This window comes from Armigeres subalbatus, chromosome 2, assembly GCF_024139115.2.
Source record: "Armigeres subalbatus isolate Guangzhou_Male chromosome 2, GZ_Asu_2, whole genome shotgun sequence".
NCBI classification, from domain to species: domain Eukaryota; kingdom Metazoa; phylum Arthropoda; class Insecta; order Diptera; family Culicidae; genus Armigeres; species Armigeres subalbatus.
In genome coordinates, this window is record NC_085140.1 from 313,451,502 (window position 1) to 313,475,544 (window position 24,043).

Below are 24,043 nucleotides of genomic sequence, written 5' to 3' on the forward strand. Positions count from 1 at the left end.
CTGAGAAAATTCACCAAACTGGAACATGAAAAACCCTGATTTATCCACCTAGTGGTAATAGTGATGAGCGATGTGCACATGCGCGTGGTCGCACCTATCACTGAAAGAATGTGCAGGTTGAGGATCAAAGTCCGGTTCCTCAACTTTAGCATAATCTAGTTTAGGAGTTTAGAGCGACTATTGGATTGGAAAGTTCAGCGGCCACCGGCTTACGACTAATTGTTTTCGCCGCCTCCAACGGTATGGCCGCCTCGGTACGAGCAACATCTCCAGGCAGCGTTGCCGAAAAAAGGTGAGCTCGATGGAGATCCTCTTGAGGACTGCTGGAGTACAATTAAAGTAGCCATTAACGACGCAGGGGGTCTAGTATGTGTGACTTGGACAGAACTATTGGTTCAACGAAGAGTGCAGACAGATTCTGGAGGAGAAGGACACAGCGTGGGCCCTCGCAATGAAGAAAGGGGCCCGGCAGAACATAGAACGTTATAAAATAAATTGAAAACAACAGACCCGCTTCTTTTAGGAGAAGAAAAGGCACATGAAAGAAACATACATTTAATTACATATGTTTTAAATATTATATAATTATCAGGGATCGTAATTCATTCTCATTCTCACGAGCAGAGATTGCTCCCTCACGCTGATTTTCGCCGAGAAGTCGGTTTGCGGGAAAAGAAAAAAGGTGTGATTTCTCCCTCACTACCAGTGCCGCGAAAAGTTGATTTGCTCGTTTTCTCACTCCTTTCTTCCTTTCCGTGCCATCAAAAATTGCAAAAAGAGTAGCCTTTATGGAACAAACAACCTAATTCCTACATGCGGTCGATGTGGTAAGGCTACAGTGACCGCATCCCATCGCCATTTTTGTTGATGTTTTAGGTTTGAATCCCGTTGCGGTCATAATTTTTTTGTAATTGCTTACCGAAAAAAAATTCGCGAAAAATGAGTGAGGCGTAAAAGATGAAACGGAAAAAGAAATTCATCAAGAAGGCACGATTTTCGCTTATCTTCTAGGTTCGCTCTAGAGAAAAGAGAGGTGGAAGAGAGATGTTTTTCACTTTTCCGACACAAATTCTCCGACCGGAAAATCACTTGTTTCGCCTCATCGAAACGAAAAGTACGAACCCTGATTATTATATCAAACGTTTCAACTCTACTAATCAAAAAAGGCATTTTAAAGTTCTTGCGAACAAAACATGCGCATTTGTAAGATTTCGGTTAGAAACACACCAAAAAATAATAAACGCGTTTAAAATTAAAACGTTTAAAAACAGCTTATCACAACTTTTTGCAGAACAAAATAGTGATAAATCAAAAACTATTGCTTTAAGCTGTGTAATGGGCATAAAATCATTACAGGCACTCATCGGCGCCTATACTTTTGAAGCACTTAGTTGGGGTATATTAATTAATTTAGTACCTAAAGTTAACTTAAGTTGAGTTCTCTTACCTAAATTTCACATAGACATACTATTTAAGAGCCTGATAATGCAGTCTTGCAATAATATTAGGGTTAGCGATGTAATTGAAGTCGTACGATGCTGATCTTAACGCTTTGTCAAACAGAGTTTTGCCTTTCGCGTATACTAAGTATACGTAAAGGCTATAGGATCACTCAGAAACCGAACTTTTATAGAAGGCTCGGAGACCCATAGTGTTATGTACCAATCGACTCAACTCGACGAATTGAGGTGATGTATGTATGTGTGTATGTATGTATGTATGTGTGTATGTTTTGTACTTAGCCTCACCTTACTTGCAATAGGTTGCATTCGACGGGGAATCCTACCTTATTTTTCGCTATTGAAAATAGGGCCAATCGGCCATTGCGTTCCGGAGCTATTCAAAAAGCATTACTTTTTTCCCATTTTCCCCCAAGGGTCTCTTTAGGAAAACAAAATTCAAAATCGATTTTTTTTTTCAAAAACTGCTGCAATGCATTCAAATGAACGCAAATAAATGTGAATTGATGGAAATAACTGAATCTATCTCCCTAAAGTGCAATTTTGACCTATCTTATATGCTTTTCTTGTAACTCACGTTTTCTCGTTTTAAAATACACCATCACCGTTAGGTGGATTATTCTGGGTTTTTATTTGAAAATCAACGAAAATGAAGTAACAAAGGTAAAAAACTCAACATAACTTCTTTAAATTTTGAATTTGAACCACATGAGTATTCTAGAAATTAAAAAATATAATTCCCTGGCCACGGTGTAATGATGGATACTGGAGAACCCACTTCACCAATGGCGCTGTAGATAATGAAATCGATGGAGTTGTATCACGAGACTAAACATGTATTGCGCTTTTTGCACTTTATAAGAGTTCTGCGAGATTTTTTTTCTCACAGTCATCTTTTTCTCACACTCAATACACTCAAAAAAGTTTGATTTTCCGTGTATAATATTTGTGTGTGAGTGCTCAATCTGAAAACAAATAGACGTCAAATCATGGCGGGAATAAGGTATTTTATGAGACAGATCAAAACAGCTGTTTTTCTCGTGTTTATCTACTTTGACAATTAATGGGAGCCCGTTTGTTTGGTAATTTCGCGCCGAACATTCCGATAGGTCCCATCATCAATTCTGCCTGTTTTACGTTTTGGTTTACCAGGGTTTTAGAACATAGTTTTTCATATGATTCTTAAAATGTATCGTTAGATAATTCATACCATTGCATTCTAAGCATGAAATGCTGAAGAAAACACGAATGAAAAGTAAAACGTTACAAACATTATTTTGTGTTCGGACCTAACGGAATGTTCACGCAGAATCATACGAAAACAAAACATTAGAAGTATTGTCGGCGTAGCACCAAGTTAGAATTCGGAAGTCGGGACTTCCGAACCGAACTTTCTTCCGAAGTTTTATTTGTCAAACTATTTGATGCGTTGTTTAGCGCATCTTTAGGCGAATCCAGCGCACTACTTCCGAAGTTGGGAAAGTTGCCTGTATCTGGAGAAAAATCCAACTTCGGTATAAAAAGCGGTATAAATTTATTCCGGATACACAATAAATAAACGGGCCACCGCGAAACGTCGTGATTTAGTGTACACGCTTACATATGACTAACGAGTAATGGGTTATAATTGGGTAAATTTCAGTAACAAAAATCGATTAACTCGAAATGAGAGTGGGTGTGAGAAAATGAAGCGGGCAAATCACAATCTACACATAACTCTTCAAATTGGTGAAATCGGCAATATAAATCTAGGCTCATGTTATTTTCATCCGCAACATAATTGATTTGTTGAAGTATGGCGTAGTTGTCGTCGTGCACGCACTAAACGTACACACTTAAATTTTTCCACCGATCTCGGCTGTGCAAATCTCGGTTTAAGTTCGTTTGCTGGAATGTCGGCTGAATGAACGTATGTTTACGGTGGCTCCTTTGAGTGCCGCAGTAAACAAACTAATTTTTCAGCTGAGATATCAGCAGAAAGTCACTAACCGAGCGCTCGGCTGTGCGGATCTCGGCAAAAGAATCAAAATATGCCGAGCTAAACTGAGTGTGTAGAATGACCAACATCGAAGTAGAAGAATCCGTTGCTAGAAGTTCGCCAGCTAATTCCAGGCATGTTGAAATCACCGTGACAACGATGCCAGCTTGCTGTCCGCAAGAACTATCTCTAACTATACCTGGTCCATAGTTTTCCACCCAACATCTTCGATTACGTGTGTTTTCATTTCCCGATGAACGGCTACGAGAATCCCACCGCCACGAACTTTTCTGCTGTTATGTGGACCGCGATCACAAAGAAACACTTGATATTGGCGGTCTGGTACTTGACTACACCCAAAATAATTCTTTGAGGCATTCGTTATATTGTGCATTTTGTATCAAACTTCGCATGCAAACCGATCAGAGAATGTCATACTTGTTGATCCAGCTCATTGCATTAAGTCGGTTTATTTGGATTCGATCAATACATCTAAACGTGCTAGAACAAGTATATGTATCTTCCCGATTCCATTTAACTTAATGACGGAAAAGGACACAAGTTTGTATGGTGCCAATATCACTTGTATCACCCCCTTCCATTTGAATTTGAGATTCTGACATCCATATAGCATGAAACATGGATTATGATAAAGCTATGTCCATTTAGAATCCGGAATAATAAAACATCTGTATCTAGGTAACGGATTGACATACAAATAAGGTTAATACATCAAAACAAGGGTAAATTACTGTACTTTAAGGAAAAAATATAAATGTAAATCATTTCTAGTTTTCTTGTGACAATTCGCACTTTCTTCTTTATTCCTCTCATCAAACGCTGCACACCTCCGGAGACAACTTCCTTGGCACATTTGTTCCATATTTTGGTCATCTGAGTCGCGTCCCGAGCTGTTTATCCACTTTTCTCAAGCTTCCGCTTCATTATTGCCCAAAATGTCTCGATGGGCCAAAACTGCGGGCAGTTGGGTGGATTATGTTTTTATTGTTGAAATCTACGTTATTATCGCGGTACAACTGGATGACTTCCCGGCTGTAGTGGCAACTTGCCAAATCTGGCCAGATCTACACGGGTCCTTCAGGGGCTTTCATGAAACTTAGTACGCGTTTTTTGAGACATTCTTCTTTGTACAGCTTAGAGTCCATCGTCTTATTCGTCACGAACACTTTGGTCTTTGCTCTGCAGCTGCATATCTCTTGCCAAATCATCAGTTTTTGTTTGGCAAATTTGTCCATAAAAGCAAACTTAATCTCGCAGGAACAACTACTCGTGCCGTCGCCATGCAGAATTTTTGGTCAGGAAGCTGTCCTAAACACATTTTGACGTAGGTTCCACCGTCGATGAGCAAGATTATCAACGGAGGTGTGCAGAATTTTTTTCTCTGCTCTCGGCTTCCATCTGGAATAATTTTTGACTCGCTGCATGAAACACAATGAAATTTATACCACAGAAAGTGGGCGCCTAGGTATTCATACCGCTGGAAAATAATTCTTGCAGTGGTGTGGCAATACAATAAATGATTCCGGATTCTAACTGGACAGAGCTTTAGCCTTTGGTCGCAATTTTCCTCATCTGGTATATAGTCCAGCGTCAGTCGAGATGCACTAAGTGCGGAGGGTCCAGGTTCAATACCCGTCTTTCGTCATTTTTTTGTGTAAAGTATCTAACGTAGTCGAAGTATACAGCATTCCACTCCTAGATGGAGTGTAAAAATAGATTCAGTATACACACAACACATAACCAGTTCTTATTTTTTCGTGACCGAGTACCTAATACAAGGGTCTGTCGTTGACTTAATACAAGCTGTGTGTGCATATGTTGCAAATTATGGCACACTGTACGCAGAATTAATGCATGATTATAATAAAATGTTGCAGTCTCTGGTTGGGTGTAGAGATGATACTCTTGTCGATTCGTTGAACACTATGTGGGTTGCAGAAATTTGTCTTTGATTTCGCATAAACAATACTATCGCAAATTTAGGTGCACGCATAACATTTTTTTTAATTTTTGCATCACCAGAAGAGCCTAGAAGTCAAAAGCATCTTGTAATTAACTACTCAATAAGGATCCGGTGCATCATCTCACTCTTTATTAGGGTGGCTCAAATTAGTATGGGAAAAACTTTTTTCAATTTTTTTGATGGGCCGCCCTCTTATTCGGTTCTATTTGAAGCCCTGATGCTCTGGACAAAATTTCAGCCAAATCGGTCAACGTTTGGGCGGTGCTAAACTCGTTGGAAGTTTATATGGAAAAATGTATGCAGAAACATCCAAAAACAGTTATTTGCAGTTAGACGGCACAACTTGCGATGAAGAACTATGATACTCATTCAGATCTTGAAGAATTTAATACAGAATGTTATGCAGAAAACCGCGAGAAGATTAGAGTTTGCCCGGCTTAGTTATTAGCATTTCTGTGAAGTGGGGTTTGAGCAAATTTCGTTTCTTTTACCTTTGAAAAGAAATAAATTCACCCCTACAACACTCCAGTAAAATGATAATATCTTTGCGTAATAAACTCTAATCCTCTCGCGGTTTTAAGCATTACATTCTGTATTTAATTCTACAAAAACTGAATGAGTATCATGGTTCTTGATCGTAAATTGTGCCGTCCAACTGCAAATCACTGTTTTTGGATGTTTCTGCATACATTTTTTCATATAAACTTCCAACGAGTTTAGCACCGCCCAAACGTTGACCGATTTGGCTGAAATTTTGTCCAGAGCATCAGGGCATCAAATAGAACCGAATAAAAGGGCGGCCCATCAAAAAATTTGAAAGTGTTTTTTGAGCCTCTTTATTCATTTCTCCAAAAACAGACAGCATCATCGTCTTTGCTACAATGTACTCTTTAATTCAATCTTTTTATTTTCCTGTGCTTTTTACCAACTGGAAAAGGCAAATTAGCCTATAGTTGACTCTCAACTTTGTGTTCTAGAAGCAATTCTACACACAGTCACACAAAGCTAAGGGAGCTAAACAAATAACATTGAATCAACAGTATCGCCTTTTCAAATGTTAGACCTACAATGTATCATATTAAATTGGCTGGAAATCGTATCCCGGTGGCTATGCCTGGCTTTCCGCATGACATATGATATGCCATAGTTTTATAGTGAAATGAGACAAATGAGACAGAGCCTAAGCACATGCTTGTAGGCGGAACCGAGCGCGACATGGCCCGTCTGTGAAGCAGTGTTACGATTAGGGACGTTACCCGGCTGTTCGGCCACATTGAGAGTTGACGTAAAGTCAATGTCAACTTCTCTTCACGAACAGCCTAGATAGCCGTGTGGTGTCGGCAGCCGGTTGTCTGGCTAAGAATAACGCTACGGATTGCCTGTTCCAGTGGTAAAAGTCCACCATACAGGTGACCCCTAATTCTTGGTGTGATGCGGCTTTATGCTTACCGTGCCTATGAATGAATGGTTAGGGGGGTCTAAAATGAACCTAACCGCTAACGGAGCCTGTGAAGCACCAGGGCACCTTCAAGGTATTGAGCCCTTATTGCGCCAACCGGAGCTATGGCGTAGTTGACTTATTGCTTCTCCGAATAATCGGCTACTCTTATTCAATCTCAACTTGAGGTTAAATAAGGGTGGGATTATGAGTATGTTTTTATTTAGTTTTTTATCTAATTGTCACCTATATGGATTCGCTTTATGCGTTTTTCACAGTGTACTCTGTGTTTCGTCTTTGACGTTCTTGATACGATACCGACTTGGTTTCATCGTTGCTGTTCACATAAATGTTGAAGTTGTGGAGTGTTTTATCGTAATTCGCAATGGCTACAGTTAGGATAGCTCAAATCAATCTTCAGCACAAAAGAACAGCAACGATTAATCTTTGTAGACTTATGCAAAATGGCAAATCCCAAGTGGCTTTGGTGCAGGAACCCTATTTTCGCAAGGGTAGCTTTTACCTAGGTAACCTAGTGAACCCGATTTTTGCTGCTTTCAGTAATGAAATGGCAAACTCTCGATCAATGCCGCGTGCATGTGTACTTGTTAACAACGCTATCGTTGCTACACTTATCTCTGAACTAACAACCAGAGATGTATGTGTTGTCACAATTGATGCAACCGGCGGATCCCCCGTCAGGAAATACGTCTATTGTTCGGTTTATTTACCACATGATGAACCATCCCCTACGGATGCTTTCAAACAAGTGGTCAGTTATTGCACGTCAAAAGGCCTTCCGCTAATTGTCGGTAGTGATGCTAATGCTCATCACATCATCTGGGGTAGCTCGGATATCAATCTGAGAGGCTCCAGCTTGATGGAATACTTAAGTAGTACCGAACTTGGTTTACTTAACATAGGCAATCGCCCAACCTTTATGGTATCTAATAGAGCAGAAGTATTAGACATAACTCTCTGCTCCAATAGAATCAGTCACGAGTTGACGAATTGGCATGTGTCAGATGTGGAATCCATATCTGACCATCGCTACATCTATTTTGATCAGTTGAATGTTTCTTCGCAGACCTTGCGTTTTAGAAATCCCCGTTCAACCAACTGGGATCTCTATACAGAGTTGCTCTCGACAAAATTTCATGGATATCTACCATCCATTGAAACTCCTACCGACTTGGATGATGCCGTTGATACTACAACGTTGCATATCGTGGAAGCTTTTGAAGAAGCTTGCCCCTTGCGTTCTGTGAAAACCTCAAGAGGAACCCCGTGGTGGAATTCCGATTTGGCTAAGCTCAGGAAGCAGTGTCGAAGGAGTTGGAACAGACGCCATTCAGCAGGGACGGATTCTTTCAAGTTGGCTCGCAAAGCTTACAAGAAGGCTCTACGATCTGCTGAACGATTCGGCTGGAAAAACCTTTGTGCAAATGTTTCCAATTTGAGTGAAGCCACTCGATTGAACAAAATTCTTGCGAGATCCAAGGATTTCCAAGTTGGCGAAATTCGCAAGCCAAATGGCGACTACACTTCTTCTGACGAAGAAGCGTTAGAGCACTTATTTGATACACACTTCCCTGGATGTGTAGATACTGCATCTTCGGATGTTCCTGATAACTACTGAATCGATTCAATGGGCTCTTAATAGTTTTGCTCCTTACAAATCTCCAGGGGAAGATGGGATCTATCCCGTTCTTCTTCAGAAGGGTTTTGAGCATATCAAACATGTTTTGAAAAAACTTTTAGTATGCAGTTTTGCTACTGGGTATATTCCCATATCCTGGCGGGATGTCACTGTAAAGTTTATCCCAAAAGGAGGACGTGCTTCGTATGAAGAAGCAAAGAGTTTTAGACCCATCAGTCTGACCTCATTTCTTCTGAAATGCTTAGAACGCATTATCGATCATCACATTCGTGATGACTGTTTGGCAAACATGCCTCTTCATGTTAATCAACATGCTTACCAATCTGGAAAGTCCACCGTGACTCTTCTACACAAGGTTGTCTACGACATCGAAAAAGCATTTGCTCAAAAGCAATCATGCTTGGGTGCGTTCTTAGATATTGAGGGTGCTTTTGACAACGTGTCTTTCGATGCAATATTGGAAGCCGCACGTTGTCATGGGCTACCTAATATAATTACCAAATGGATTCACCAGATGCTTAACCGACATCTCTACTCGACATTACGTCAAGCAGCGATTAGGAAATTAAGTGTCTGTGGCTGCCCTCAAGGGGAGTATTATCTCCACTTTTGTGGAACCTCGTTGCAGATACGCTATTGAGATTACTCAATAATGGCGGTTTTCCTACCTATGGATTTGCCGACGACTATCTAATATTAATAGCCGGTTTGTGTATTACTACTTTATTCGACCTGATGCAAAATGCTCTTCAGGCAGTCGAAAGTTGGTGTCGCCAATATGGCCTTTCGGTTAATCCGAATAAAACATCTATTGTACTTTTCACGGAAAAACGTAACCGTAATGGTATTCGCCCATTACATCTTTTTGACTCTGAAATCAATGTAACGGATCAGGTAAAGTATGTGGGACTAATTCTTGATTCCAAGCTCTCCTGGACTCCTAACATTGAGTTCAGAGTCAAAAGGCGTGTATGGCTTTCGGTCAATGCCGACGAACTTTTGGTAAAACTTGGGGTCTTAAACCTAAATATATCAAATGGATTTACACAACAGTTGTACGACCAATTTTGGCTTATGGATGTCTTGTGTGGTGGCAAAAGGGTGAAGTGAGGACAATTCAGTCTAAATTAGGCCATCTTCAAAGGATGTGCCTAATGGCAATGACTGGTGCGTTCTCTTCGACTCCCACGGCTGCTCTCGAGGTTCTTCTCGACGTTGTCCCACTACACATACATCTCAAACAAGAAGCACTTTCTTGTACTTACCGATTATGGGTTCTCGGTTTCATGGAAGAGAATCCTGTAAACCGCAGTTCTACACACACTTCGTTGTTACAACTCATGGTTGATTGGGACAGAACAGTCCTTGCTCCAAGTGATCTCACACTCGCTAGTAGTTTCCTTATAGGACATTTTCAACACAATTCCCTCGCGGGATGAGTGGACATCTGGCTATTTGGAGAGAAGTATGTCGGACAGCATTGTTTGTTATACTGACGGCTCCCTCTTCGAAGGTAGAGCGGGTGCAGGTGTCTACTCGCGTGAGCTAAGATTGGAACAGTCCCACTCACTGGGTAGACACTGCACTGTCTTTCAAGCGGAAATATTTGCCATTATGGAGTGCAATCCGCACTGCAGAAACACATAATGGGCAAAGTAATATACTTCTGTTCAGATAGTCAAGCAGCTATCAAAGCCCTCGCTTCGGCCAACTCAAGGTCGAAGTTAGTAATCGCATGTCGAACTCAAATAGAGGAACTGAATTCAGTTAATACATTGCACCTTATATGGGTACCTGGCCATTCTTCCATAGCTGGAAACGAATTGGCTGATGAGTTAGCTCGCACTGGAGCATCACAAGACTTTTTTGGTCCTGAGCAAGCTATTCCAATATCTAAGTGTTGGGTGAAGCGTTTGATTAGCTCTTGGGCTTCCACTCAGCACAAACGGTATTGGAGTAGTTTGGATTCATGTCGACAAACAAAATTGTATATCCGAGAGCCATCTCCGGTAGTAGCTAACTATTTAGCTAATCTGTCTAAACAGAATTGCAGTGTCTTAGTCAAGGCCTTGACAGGTCACTGCGGACTCAACTATCACATGGCAAATATTCAACGTGTTGAATCCTTTGTCTGTGATGGTTGTGAATCCGATAATGGAACTTCTTATCATCTGATATGTAACTGCCCAGTTTATGCGCAACTGCGTTTCCAAATATTTGGTAAACACTTACTAAGTGAAATTGACTACAGAAACCTGAACCTTCAAAGTATTCTGATGTTCATAACCCGTTGTGGTAAGGAGCTATGAGCTTTTGTACGTGTTGTATACGTTGTATGCCCTCTTCAAGGGTACCTTTCCCAAACTTCCCATTTTTCTCCCATCCATATTCCTTTCCTTTTTGTTCACTTCCTTTTCCGTCAGGTGCGTGATGAGAAAGGCTGTGAAGGCGATGGCACAAATCTCCCGAATTGAGGTGAACGTGCCCCTGGAGCCGACGTTCTGAATGAATCACGTATTTTCGTGTTGTATTGTTACCGCGTATAAAAACTGTACACTACACCCGCCTGAAACGTGAAGCAACAAAAGTTGGATTGGTGGTGAACGCGTCGAATACTAAGGGTCTGTCTCAATTGGATAATTAAACTGAAATTAAACTTAAAAGTGACATTTCAATAATTATCAAATAACCCTGCTCGCAGAACAAGATTACTTTTGACAGATATCGAATCATTTTGCATCGATGTCTTATTGGAATTGCTGGGTAGCACCAGCCATTCTTATGACTGGGTTATTTGCTAATTTTCGAACTGTCACTTTTAAGTTTAATTCTCCAAATGAGACAGAGCCTAAGCACATGCTTGTAGGCGGAACCGAGCGCGACATGGCCCGTCTGTGAAGCAGTGTTACGATTAGGGACGTTCCGATACTTCTGATATATCGGAATATCGATATTTTTGTTCCGATATCCGATATTTTTGTATCGATATTTTGCATCCAATATATCGGTCATATCGATATTTTTGCTTTCGATATCGATATATTGAAACAGAAAAAAGTAACACAATAATATCAATTGCATTGTATTTTGTGAATGCGATGCGATTATCGCATCGAATCAAATATCGATATTTTGAAGTATCGGAACGTCCCTAGTTACGATAGACGGGGATACCTTCAAGGTCGATGAATTCGTCTGCCTTGGATCCTCGCTAACGGCTGACAATAATGTTAGTCGTGAAATACGAAGGCGTATTATCTGTGGAAGTCTGGTCTGCGGTGAAACTGCGGTCAAAAAGTTTCACCACCGCACCAAATGTGTCATGTACCATACGCTCATAAAAGACCTGTAGTCCTATACGGAAATGAAACATGGATCATGCACAAGGAGAACTTGCAAGCACTCGGAGTATTCGAGAGATGGGTGCTTAGAACCATCTTTGACAGTGTTCAAGAAGACGGTGTGTGGCGACGAAGAATGAACCACGAGCTCGCCTAGCTCTATAGCGAAGGCAGCATCCAGAAGATAGCTGAAGCCGGAAGGGTACGAGTGCCGGACATCAACCCTACAAAGATGGTGTTCGTTTCTGATCATGCATGGACAAGACGGCGAGGATGGAGAGATGCGGCATCGAGCCGTGTATTGTGGCGTCAAATTTTTGATTCAGTGTTATTTGTATAGATGTAAACTAAATAATTGAATGAATGAAACTTATGAAACCTTGTAATCTGAACAGGCTATTCCGCGGTTTGTACTACCATATGCCGCCTTTAAATCTCGATAAACAAACATATCTAGAGGATTTGCCGCACAGTCAAGATCTAGTTTGTTGTTGTCGTTCATCAAAGAAGCTCGCTTCATAACTTGCCACGAACTCATTCACTATGGGTGGCAGATGACGGTGGCATCTAAAATAGTGATCACTCGGAAATTCTTAGCCCAACTTGTGGGACACCCCTTTCTTCCACTCATCCGGTGGAAGCTTCTCATGCTCCCACATCCTCCCCATCTTGGTTTATTTAGCTCCAAAACCATTACTATCAGCTGCGTTAAAGTTCTTCAGCGTCTTAGAGTTGGATGGCGTCTTTGATTCTCTCAAAGTGGGGGCTAGTAGATTGCCATCGTCCGCTGAACTGACGTAGTCATGTCTTCCGCAGTTTTGACACTTATTACCTGTGCTCTCAGCGCCATTCAGGTGTTCCTCGAAGTGCTTTCACCCTTCGATGGCCTCACGTTCGTCCGTCAAGATGCTCCCATCCTGCAGGATGGATGGCTCGCAGCATGAACGCATCAACTTCTGATAGAACTTGCGTGCTTCTTGAGAACGGCAAAGCTGGCCTATTTCCTCACAATGCGCTTCTTCCAGGCGACTTTTATTCTCCTGAAAAAGGCAGGTATGCTGTCTTCGCTCTCGTCTGTAGCGTTCCACATTCTGCCGGGTCCCTTGCCGCAATTCGACCGGCCGCGCTTCGTCCTATTTTTCCAGAATCTGTCGGCACACTCCTCATCGATCTAATCGTTCCGCCGCCTCGGTTTTACGTACTCGATGTTGCTTTCACCTGCGTCATTAATGTCTGTTTTAACTGTACTCCAGAAGTGCCGCCTACAATCGGGATATGATCGAATTGAGATTATGTCTGCTGAGGTGATTTCTTGGTGTACCGATACAGAAAGCTGTGCTGAACGTGTTACGAATGACCATATTCTTGGAGGCAGCGAAATCAATTAGTCGCAGATCGTTCTTGTTCGCCAACCGGGCGCTTAAATGTCCAAGACTCTGTTTAAATTCCTCCTGGCCAACCTGAGCATTCAATTCAAACCTCTCATATAATGATTTTGACGTAGTGGCTTAGTCAACTCTTGTCCTTATCATCATTTTTCAGTGCAACTTGCAGAATTGCCATTCGTTCATAAAGCTGCACATTCTGTGTTCAACACTATGTCATTTGAACCTTTAGAAATTCTTTCAGTGAGACCAAAATTCAAAAAACACAACTTTAGAAAATTTTATAAATAGTTCATGGTGGGCGTGAAAATCAATATCGGGAACATTTAACATGCCTATCAGATAAACAAGTTTTTATTTCAAAAAAGCAACCTCTTTGAAATGTTTGCTTTGCTATTTGTGCCATATTCTGCAGCTGTTGATCATAATAATTAATCACATATTTACGTAGATGTCTTCCAGTATATCATTGCACTTAATTCATGTCAATCATGACAGCTTGAAGTATATATCATAATATCTGAAAACACTTATTATGTGGTATAAATACTGCCTCACACGTATTACAATTTAGTCTGGTTTTGAAAACCCCTGTTTGAGAACCAAGACAATTTGAAACATCGCTGATCAACAACAGATCATGGAACCCAATCAAGTCAAAGAAATAGAGAAAGCCGTTTTGAAATTCAGTAACGGCTCGACGCTTGTGGAAGGACTTCAAGGATCGGTTGAGGTGGCTATTTTGCCAAATGGGATTTCAAGTGTTCCTTTAGTTGTTGTGAAGTATAATACACACTTGTTGATGTACCGTTCGGCCGAAGATGGGAAAAGATGGTCTTTGATGGATAAGAAATTGAACGTGTTTGATGCAAAGCTTGGACATAAGAAGTGGTATTTACCGAAACAAGGATCTATCGTCGCTATAAATGGAACAAGATTCGATACTTATCGATTGGACAGTACTGGAAAGAAATTCGACCAACTGAAACATGAAGACAAATATGGTGGATTTTTTTTGGGAAACTTCCTTATTGGCTCAGATTTGGATGCGCTGGTTCAAAATGGTAATGAGTGGAATCTCATGTCGTACAAGAATTATACGTGGAAGCAAGTGGACGTTGACATTCCTTTCAAAAATCAAACAAAATGTGTGATTCAAGTGATTAACGATTTTAACGCGGACAAAGATGTGGTTCTGTTTGAAACGGAAAACCATTTTGGTATTTATAAAGTTAACGAAGCGAATCAAATGGAATGTATCGCAAGATGTGAACAAATTAAGTTTTCGAGGGATGCCAAGTATAACAAAATTGCGTTTGCGAATTTCTCGGATGTTACTGAATTCAAAGACATGCTACATTTCAACACTACTGGATTGAATGTTTATCGTTTCAACGACACTACCAAAACATACGAACCTCATTATTACAGCAGTCTATTTTCTAAGTTTCGAAATTGGAATGCCGATCATGTGAATTCGTTGATAGTGAATGACGTGGATAACAATGGACGCGACGAACTTATGTTCACTGCACCAGCTGGATTTCAGGTGTTCAGAGCAGTTACTGACGACGATGATTTTTATTTAGAAGATGTAATTCTGAAAAGTGTCAATGATAAACATCGATTTATGAACTTGAAAGCTATTCTATCGAGTTGTGATAATGGAAAACAATGTGCTATATTCCAAGGTGATGGCAATCTATTGTCTATGAACATTGAAAGTAGTAATATGGCGTATACCCTTCCACTGGATATTCAACGCAGGAACATCGGACCGCCGGAAATCAAGTTGATAACACCTGCAGCGAAATTCTCCCGCTGGTTGCATGAGCAATTAGATCTGTCAGAATTGCTACAACCGTTGAATTCTCTAACCGGTAGGGTGGAACTTTCGATACCGCTGGTACAACTAGACAATCCCTTTGGGATTAGTGTGAGAAAAAGTTTTCAATATAAAGATGTCCCTGGCGATAACTGTCTGGCACGCGGATGGTCACTTCCCTTGGACTATATCGTGGTGGATCCACATGGAAGTATTTTCGAGCAAGATTTCCGCTATGCCATCGTGAGAAATAATTTACAAATCAACCTGGTGCCAAACTTTGACAAATCCACCGATGAGGTCCCTTGCTTCGAAATTCAACAAGGGATGATATTGAAGTACTTCAAAAAGGAACAAAAATGGGAAATGGAAGACAAGGAGGAATTGATGACATATATTTTTGGAAACCATGGTTCCTTGAAGGGGTTGAGGTATTCACAGGAAGATAAAAACAAAACATTTCCGATTGCATGGTACTTAGTTTCTGAAAAGGATACAACGGGCAGCTTTGTTAATTATGAGTACGATCTCAAAGAAGACAGCCCAAGACTTCGAAAGGTTTCGACAGATCAGCGATCGTTGGTGACATTTCACTATGAAAAGCAGAAAATGCACAAATTTACAGTTGAGACACAATTCTACAACCAAAGTATTTTCTTAATATACAATGAAGATAAGTTGACCGAAATTAAACAGGACGGTTATCTATTGTTTGAATTTGGATATGAATCAGAGAATATGGTGAAAATTGTGTATCCAAATGGATTAACATCTACTTTTGCTTATAAAACGATAACTTATGCAAACAAGCAACCCAATGAGCTTAAGTTACTTAGTGAGAACTTCTCGATACATTACGGGCCGGACTATAGCGTTATTGTAATGGCCGCATCTAACAACTCGTACGTCCAGCTTAACGTACGTGACGTACTCGGAGGAACCAACAGTCTGAAAACGTTCAATACTACGTTGTCTATCCAAGAAGTACCATTTGTGGCATACCAAGTCATGACTCTGGAGAATCTAATTGGGATAGTTAGAACGTACCAAAAAGAAAAGATTTTAAATGTTTTCCAATACATTAAATATGCATGGAAGAATGTGCAAACACTATTTTTGTCATCTGAAGCGATAGCAACCAGCAATGTTAAATCAATCTATATAGCTGAGCCTAAAATATTGCAATATATTTCGATTGATGCCAACGAAACCTTAGTGACCCACGTTCAAAATATTACCAAGAACTTCGTAATGCGAGCAACACATCGGGGATTACTGACTTATGATGACGAAAAGTTTGGTCTTCGCTATAGTCCAGAAAAACAGTACCTGAAAGGAAAGTTCAACTTCTACGATAAAAACTCAATTACAGAAACGCTGAAAACGGTGAATCGGTTCAAGTTGAATGAAGATATAAAAACTAATCTGATACAAGCCCTGAAGCTGGATATGATTCAAATATACAAAAATTTCATCATACTGAGAGCGGTGGAAATCAGAGATGGAATCATGAAAATTCGTATGAGGCTAAAAATACTCAAAGGCTCTAACGAAATAATCGATAGTGATTATTGGAGATTCGAGCTTGACCGCGTTGAAGCTATGAAACTGAACGTAAATTCTAGGAACGGTGATGATTGCAAACTTGGATATATGTGGTATTCTGATAAATACGCTATCACTATCGATTGTACAGGTTCCACGGTTGAACAATTTGAAGATATCTTTAAGGCTGAAATGGAACCATCCGAATCGATGACAGTTGACAAAATAATGAGCGCAATACATACATTCAGCAGGAATATGGCTTCACTAGAGAAAGAAGTTTCAGAGGATAATCCTTTTGCTTTCGACGTTTTACTATTGGGTATTTCTGCTGATGATGACGGCATTCAAACCGGTGGAAAAATAGTTTCTCACAATGGAACTAAATGGAGCCAGCATAATCAGGATGCGACGGTTGATCTGGTTCTGCGAGACAAATTAAAACTTGTGAAAAAGGGAGATGCTGATACATACAAGATTATGAATGATACCACTGTAATTTATGACTCGGAAACCAATGATTCGAGGTCGGTGAAATTGATATGGCCTCACTATTTCGTTTCACAGTCCAAGGACGGTCCATCATTATATCTATTCAATGAGAAAAAAGTGAAGAAATTAACTTCCGCTGAAAAACTGAGTCTTCTAAGTAACAATCTGGTGATAGTTACAACAGCTGACAATAACACCAAACTTATGCTACTACCTGTAAGGTCATTAGAAGAATCGAAAATCGATGTCTTAGCAATGCAAACCTTGAACCTGTGTCCAAACGTGTCACGTGTTACCTCCTACGATAACGGAGGATTAGAACTCGATGGCTTGTCGAACGAATATATCTTTACCAGTAGCAAAATTCTTCCAGGAGCGAACCAAACCAAATACGGCTGGTATGAGCATAGCTACGATCTAAAAACCGGTGAAATGAGGCGGAGTGTTAGAAATAGTAAGGGCGATTGGATAAAAAATATCGAACCGGAAGTCGAGAACGAACACGAGAAACCCAACTCTAGTGCAGTCATTACAGATAAGGCAGGGCGTTTGGTTGTAGTGGACGTAAGTCCTCTGGATGTAGAGGATGGCGAGTACTCGTACTACGGATTTGAGCTGTATGAAAGAACTTTATTCAACAAAACGAATCGATGGACATTCGATGTTAAGAATTTGGAAACGATAGAAGGAAAACGCTACCTCGAACTGACAGATGGGAAATCTTTCGAAGGGCTCCTCAACATGAAAAGAGCGAATGAAACATACATATTCGCATGTTGGTTGAGAACAGATACAATACGGAAGGTTGGGGACAAAGTTAGCAATGTAAAAATCAAACCTGAATATGATGATCAGGTTGTTACTGTTGGTGAATGCAAAGTAAAACACACTATAGCTGCTCGCTGGTATTATGTTGAAATGAATATAACTGCATCGATTCCTGCAACTGTAATTGTTGAGGTAAAACCTGAAACAGGGAAACGTTTGAGCGTCGATCATGTTCGGTTCTCCCCAATAAATGTTAACTTTCGAGCTTACATGTATCGTCAACCATTCTGGGGAGTCAGTAATGTGATGTACAATAACGGATTGATGACCCAATATCTGTTGGATTCCCATGGAAATCGGGTGGTATATGTTTCGGAATTGGGAGAGGTAACTGATTTTATAACGTACTCCAAGTCGTACTTTATTAGAAATTCGAATAAATTTCCACATGTCATGGAGGTGAGACCAAAGATTGGAGAAATCGAGTGTTTTAATAATTTATCAAGATGGATTCAATACAACCAGGATCAATGGATAATACAGAGCGGTACTTTGACTCATAAACCAGATTCGACAGATACTATTGAGAGAAAAGTATCCACAAGTTGTGATTCTTTTGTTGTCAGATTCGTATACAACCTTTATTCTAACGATGCTGTTGTAAGTCTCTCATTTGGTGACACGTCTATTGATGTTCTCTGCAAATCCTACAAGTTATGCGATACCGTACCTAGTTATGGTGAAATAGTTGTGTTTATATCGAAATCGCACTACGCCTTATGGTTCGAAGGCACCCTCGTTTCTGAACAATCTCATAGCTTGCCAAATATTGAAAAATTCCGCCTAACTATAGGCGGTTTAGTAGTGATCAGTGAAATGCTAGTACTGTATGATCCTTCAGTGAAGATCACATACTACAATCGATTGGGATTACCAAAACAAACACTCATCATGGAAGATCAACGCTCTGTAAGGATGAAGGAAGTTGTGTACGATGAAATCGATCGATCAGTCATCACAACGAAATGGACCACCGTGAGCAAGGAAGGAAACGTCTTTTTTGGTTTCCACGAGAATTTCATCAAACCTGTGCGATCAAATCAGCTGGAAGGACTTGTTAATGACTTCAATCCGAACTGTGAAGGATATCCGTATTTCAAGAAAGACTATGCGAACAGTCCCATTACAGAGGATGTGATAATTTCAATGCCGGGAAAAGTGTATTCAAAAGATAGCAAGTACTCTAGACAGCTGACGAGGTTTTCTAAATATGGAGTTATAGAAAAATTATTTCCCGCCACACATGGTTTTACACAACGGGTGGAAATCAGACAGAATAAGACGTACCACATTGTTGTTAACAATGTGCAAAACCAGAAAGTAGCGTACTTCATTGCAGCTGATAAATCCGAAGAACGGTTAACTACTTATGAATACGATGAAGAAGGACACCTTGTTTTGGAATTGCCACCTATGTATCACAGCGCTACTGGTACATTGAGTTTTTCGGATCCATTTTGGGAAAAATCGTTGACGCTAAGAGAAGCACGATTGCAGGAAAGCTGGGGTGTTAAATATACCTACAACGACAAAGGTCAAATATTAAGCAAACGAATGCCGGATTCTGGAACTGAACACTATATCTACGATGACGACGTTATTAGATTTCTTGTGCACAAAGACAGAAACAACGCAACCGATAAAGCTGTATTTTTCTTGTATGGATTGAACGGTCAAATTGTCAAGGAAGTGTTAGTAAATATCACATCTTTTGACTTTGATCAGTATTCTAGCAACGATACATTGGCGCCCAATTCTAATAACTTTATCGAATATTACCACGGAGAGTATGATGAAAATCCTGATTTAAGATACAGATCACAGCAATCACTAAGACGAGTTGATGATAAGCATATAATGGAGAGTTTGATGTTTGATAACGCTAACAAAATTGTAAAAAAGATATACATCGTTCCAACAATGAATACATCCTACTCAATCGATTACGAATATCTCAACGACAAACTGACCATGATTCGATACCCGATTGGTGTGAACGGAAGCGATTTCAAGGTCAGTTATGAGTACAACAATGCTGGAGACATGATCTCAATTGGAACTACAGCAAACCCGGAAAGGTTCATCAAGCTTCAGTACAACGCAGATGGGTTGGTTCAACAAATGCAGTTTGAACCAGGTTCCAGTTATTCCTACAAGCGTGCATTCAGCTACAATGAACCAGGTTATTTAGAACGCATTAATGACGACTTTTTAGAAGAAACGGTGAGCTATCTGGAAGATGATGGATATGGCAGTACTTTGTCCATGATTTTCGAAGGATTGATCTCCAGAACTGCCTTTAATGCCAAATGGCATGATCGAAGTAATCCCACGCTATCGACACTTCAGTTGAACTGTATAGAACATCTCAACAAAACAGTTGCCGAGTTTTGCATTAAGGCTCTACAGTCCAAGGGATACTATAACAAGCATTTGCACCCACTTAAGTCGTTCTATCCGAAATTAGATGACTCGGTAAGCGTGGCCTGCAGAAATAAACAATTTCGTGCTGCATTTCAGGCGAATGAGTTCCCTTTGTACTATGGTCATTCTTACGATTATGACAGTCACGAACAGTTGATAAGAACCAAGTATTTCCAATCATCAACAGAAGCAAATTGGAAGCCGCTAACAGAGACAAGCTTTTCTTCCATCAAAGGTGTAGAAGATCCTATGTCGAAGGATATCTGGAATATACTTACGAAGAACGACTTCATTTCTGCGCGTTGCTTTAACCCTGGAATGTGTGACGGAGTACCTGGAAATCAATCACTGCTCAACACCCGCATACCAAATTTCTCGTACGTAACCGCACTTATACTAAATGCTATTTCCAAAAATGAAACCTTACCAGTGGTTGGTTTTACACGAAGGTGCTTACGATGGTTTGAAAGTACTGGACTTGATAAGCATGAATTTTGTGATGATTTGGAAAAATACTTGAAAACTAATTTTATGATTGGCGAACATTCTAACAGTACACTAAACGCATTAGGACTCAATTTACGCAGTGTGCTTAACTCCTACACCGAATACATTCCACAAATCGTTCAAGTCCTTCACGAGCATTTTGCTACACGCCTAGGTGAATCTCCCGCCGATGTATTATCGTGTAGTTTGGATGCAAACGGAAACTATCGTCTGTTCAGACAAGGATTCGATCGGTATTGGTTTGATCTTACCGATGGAACCAATCAAATACATACCATTACGAAAACAGACATTCAGAATTCTACGAATCTTTTCAAGATGAAACACAACGGTGAAGGAAGCGTCACGGTCGCCGAGCATAAGAATATAACCCGAATCGAGTATGACCTCTTGTTGAATCGTCCAACCTGTATTGTGATGAAAGATGGACGCATGTTGAAATTCGAATACGATGTACGCGGAGAACGGACATTTAAACAAGTCATAGAACGCGACGGCCACGTCAGTAAAGAAAAGTATTACATAAGAGAGTTGAATAGGAACGTGCTGGTAGATTTGCAACTAACGTATGTGGCAAAAGGTAAAATACCAGACGTGCAGGTTACCAGCTATATCTACTCCGACAGTGGTCTAGTTGGTTTTGTAAGGAATGATGAATTTTACAGCGTATTCGCCGATCATGAAGGTTCCACGAGGTTGGTAATTAAAAATGGCGAAGTGAAAGCTGCTTACGACTATCTTCCGTTCGGAATCATTTTCCGTAAAGCCGAGAAAGATTTGGATGGAGCTATTTCCTATTTGTATACCGGACAAGAGTGGGACGAAGAAACTGGCCTGTACAACTATCACACAAGATTGTATGACCCACAAATTGGACGTTTCTATCAGGTTGATCCCAAGAGCCAGTATGCCAGCCCGTACGTGTATGCGGGTAATAGTCCGATAGGTCTGGTGGATCCAGATGGTCAATTCTTCATGACGTTGATTGCCATAGCATTGGCGGTTGTTGGTGCATATCTTGGAGCAGCTGCGGCAAATGGATCATGGAATCCTGCCGAATGGAATTGGAAAAGTATCAGCACCTGGTTGGGGATTATAACTGGTGCATTCATGGGTGCGACACTACCCTCTACTGCAGCGTCAACACTCACGTACCTTACGTCGACCCTTGGATTAAGTTTGAGAACATCTGTGAGCATAATGGTTGGTAATGGAATAGGATTCACCTATCTAAGTATGGCCGCTGCAAACAATGATTGGAACCCTGAAAATTGGGACAAAACATCGCCAGCCACATGGAATGCTTTCTTCGCTGGCGTTTCAACGAGCTTAACGATCATTACGAATCCACATAATTTAGCCAGCTCATATACTGCAATCACCTCTACAGTTGGCAAGGGATTATTCGTCGGTGGCAAGTTAATACTAACCACAGGGTTTGCTTATATGTTGGGAGTTATACAGCAGAATGGAGAATTTGATCCCTCGAAGTGGGATTTCACAAAACCAGGATTATACATGGCATTGTTCAATGGTGCTGTGAAGGCCACTGGCACAGTTAACTTTATAAGCAACTTACCAAAAAATGTAAAAACATTGATCAAGAAGATCTCAAGCTTCCTAAGCAACAAAGAACTGAGCAATTCGATCTTCAAGTTCAATAAATATCTAGGCAAAGGCTGGTTGAAAACACTATTGAAAACGCCCTACTTTATTGACGTGAATTTTGGAAACAATCAATTGGCCGGGAAAAATGTATTCAACATTTTCCTCTACACAACGGTTTGTTCTTTGAGGATATGTACGATAGTAGAAAAAGGTAATGTCCCAGGATTTGGCGTGCTGCTAGAAGTTATCGGAAGCATTAGAAAAATTGGTTCAGCATCCAATCATTTGGTGAGTGATTTAAAATTCGCATCTAAGGATGTTGCTATACAACCCGTAGAAGTTGATGCAAGAATACAACGACCAGTACGCAGCGTGGCACACAATATTGACGATTCAGAACACGGTAGCGTATCATCCGGAGCACCGAAAATATCTCGACCAATACTAAATATTCATAGCTTCCGACTTTTAATCAATGGTTTATCCTCCCCAACAGAAAATTTAAAGGAGATCGACATCTTCAGAACTCAAACTAGTTCACCAAACAGGAAAACATTCACAATCTCCAACTGTTTTAAATTCAAATACATCGAGAACGACGACGCCCAGCATATCAAATGTTTTGGACGTCGCTCCCAGTTTTCCATCCATTACACAACTACGAACGATGCGATAACGCAGGATCGCTTTAAATATTGTTTTCCCCTCAGCTACAACGGTATCCCGAGTGTTTCTTGCGAAGGGGAGCAGTCTTCATTACTGTTTTCCGCCATCGAAACTCCAAGATTGTTCGATTACACCGATGGATGGATTCTGCTGGCTCGCGTTATGCCGGCTGCAATAAAAAATATCGTGTCCGGCGTGAAAGGGGTTTTTGGCTGGGGTCGAACTTGTTTCCATTCAAAGCCCATATCAGAAGCGGAGATCAATTCTTTGATTACGGATCTGGACATACTCGGTGACTTGATGGAGATGGACGTGAGTTCGGAATGGGCGCAGAAAGCTGTCGATGAGCTGCGAGAAGACATTGTGGAGTTTTTGCATGAGCCAGTTAAAAATTTGCCAGCGTATAATATTTTGAAGGAAAGAGTTGATGCGGTGCAGTGTGATGTTTTGGAAGATATTGAAATGTCCATGAATATGAATCGAATGAGAGCTTCTCTAGGTGAAGCAATGATACAAGAGTGTGGAATTCGTCTAGCAAGGGATATCCAAAGTGTAATGGAAAGAGCATTGGAATGCTCAGACATTGTCGGGCTTCTGGTATGAGCGCAATCAATAGTATTTTTATGTCATTATATTCAATTCCTTTTTGTACGTATCTATTAAAATAAATTGATCCAATGAAACTATCTAAAGAATCGATAGGTATTTCCGGCGATCAAAAAAGTTACACACAACTTCAATCTAAACCAGCATCGTACATTCTCGAGTAAGCACAAAAGATTATATTGGTATTTTGGTCAAATAATATTTATGTACTATTGTTGATATTCATGAGGAATGTATTAATAAAAATATTTATAATGTATTAATAAATAAATAGAGATTATGTCTCGATTAATATC

General features: G+C 40.4%; 2 protein-coding genes across 2 annotated transcripts in view; both read left to right on the forward strand.

Moving 5' to 3' along the window:
* LOC134212608 (protein Atossa) overlaps window positions 1-24,043 on the forward strand; it is a 256,321-nt gene that overhangs the window by 70,273 nt on the left and 162,005 nt on the right. The gene's annotated exons all lie outside the window — the stretch shown is intronic.
* Window positions 13,836-23,946, forward strand: LOC134212602 (uncharacterized). Its single transcript, XM_062690604.1, has one exon. The coding sequence runs from the start codon at window positions 13,887-13,889 to the stop codon at window positions 23,742-23,744; it is 9,858 nt and encodes a 3,285-aa protein (XP_062546588.1). The 5' UTR covers window positions 13,836-13,886; the 3' UTR covers window positions 23,745-23,946.

Bases quoted from the DNA above. Each gene is read 5' to 3' on its own strand.
- LOC134212602 (XM_062690604.1), top strand. From the start codon at position 13,887: ATGGAACCCAATCAAGTCAAAGAAATAGAGAAAGCCGTTTTGAAATTC.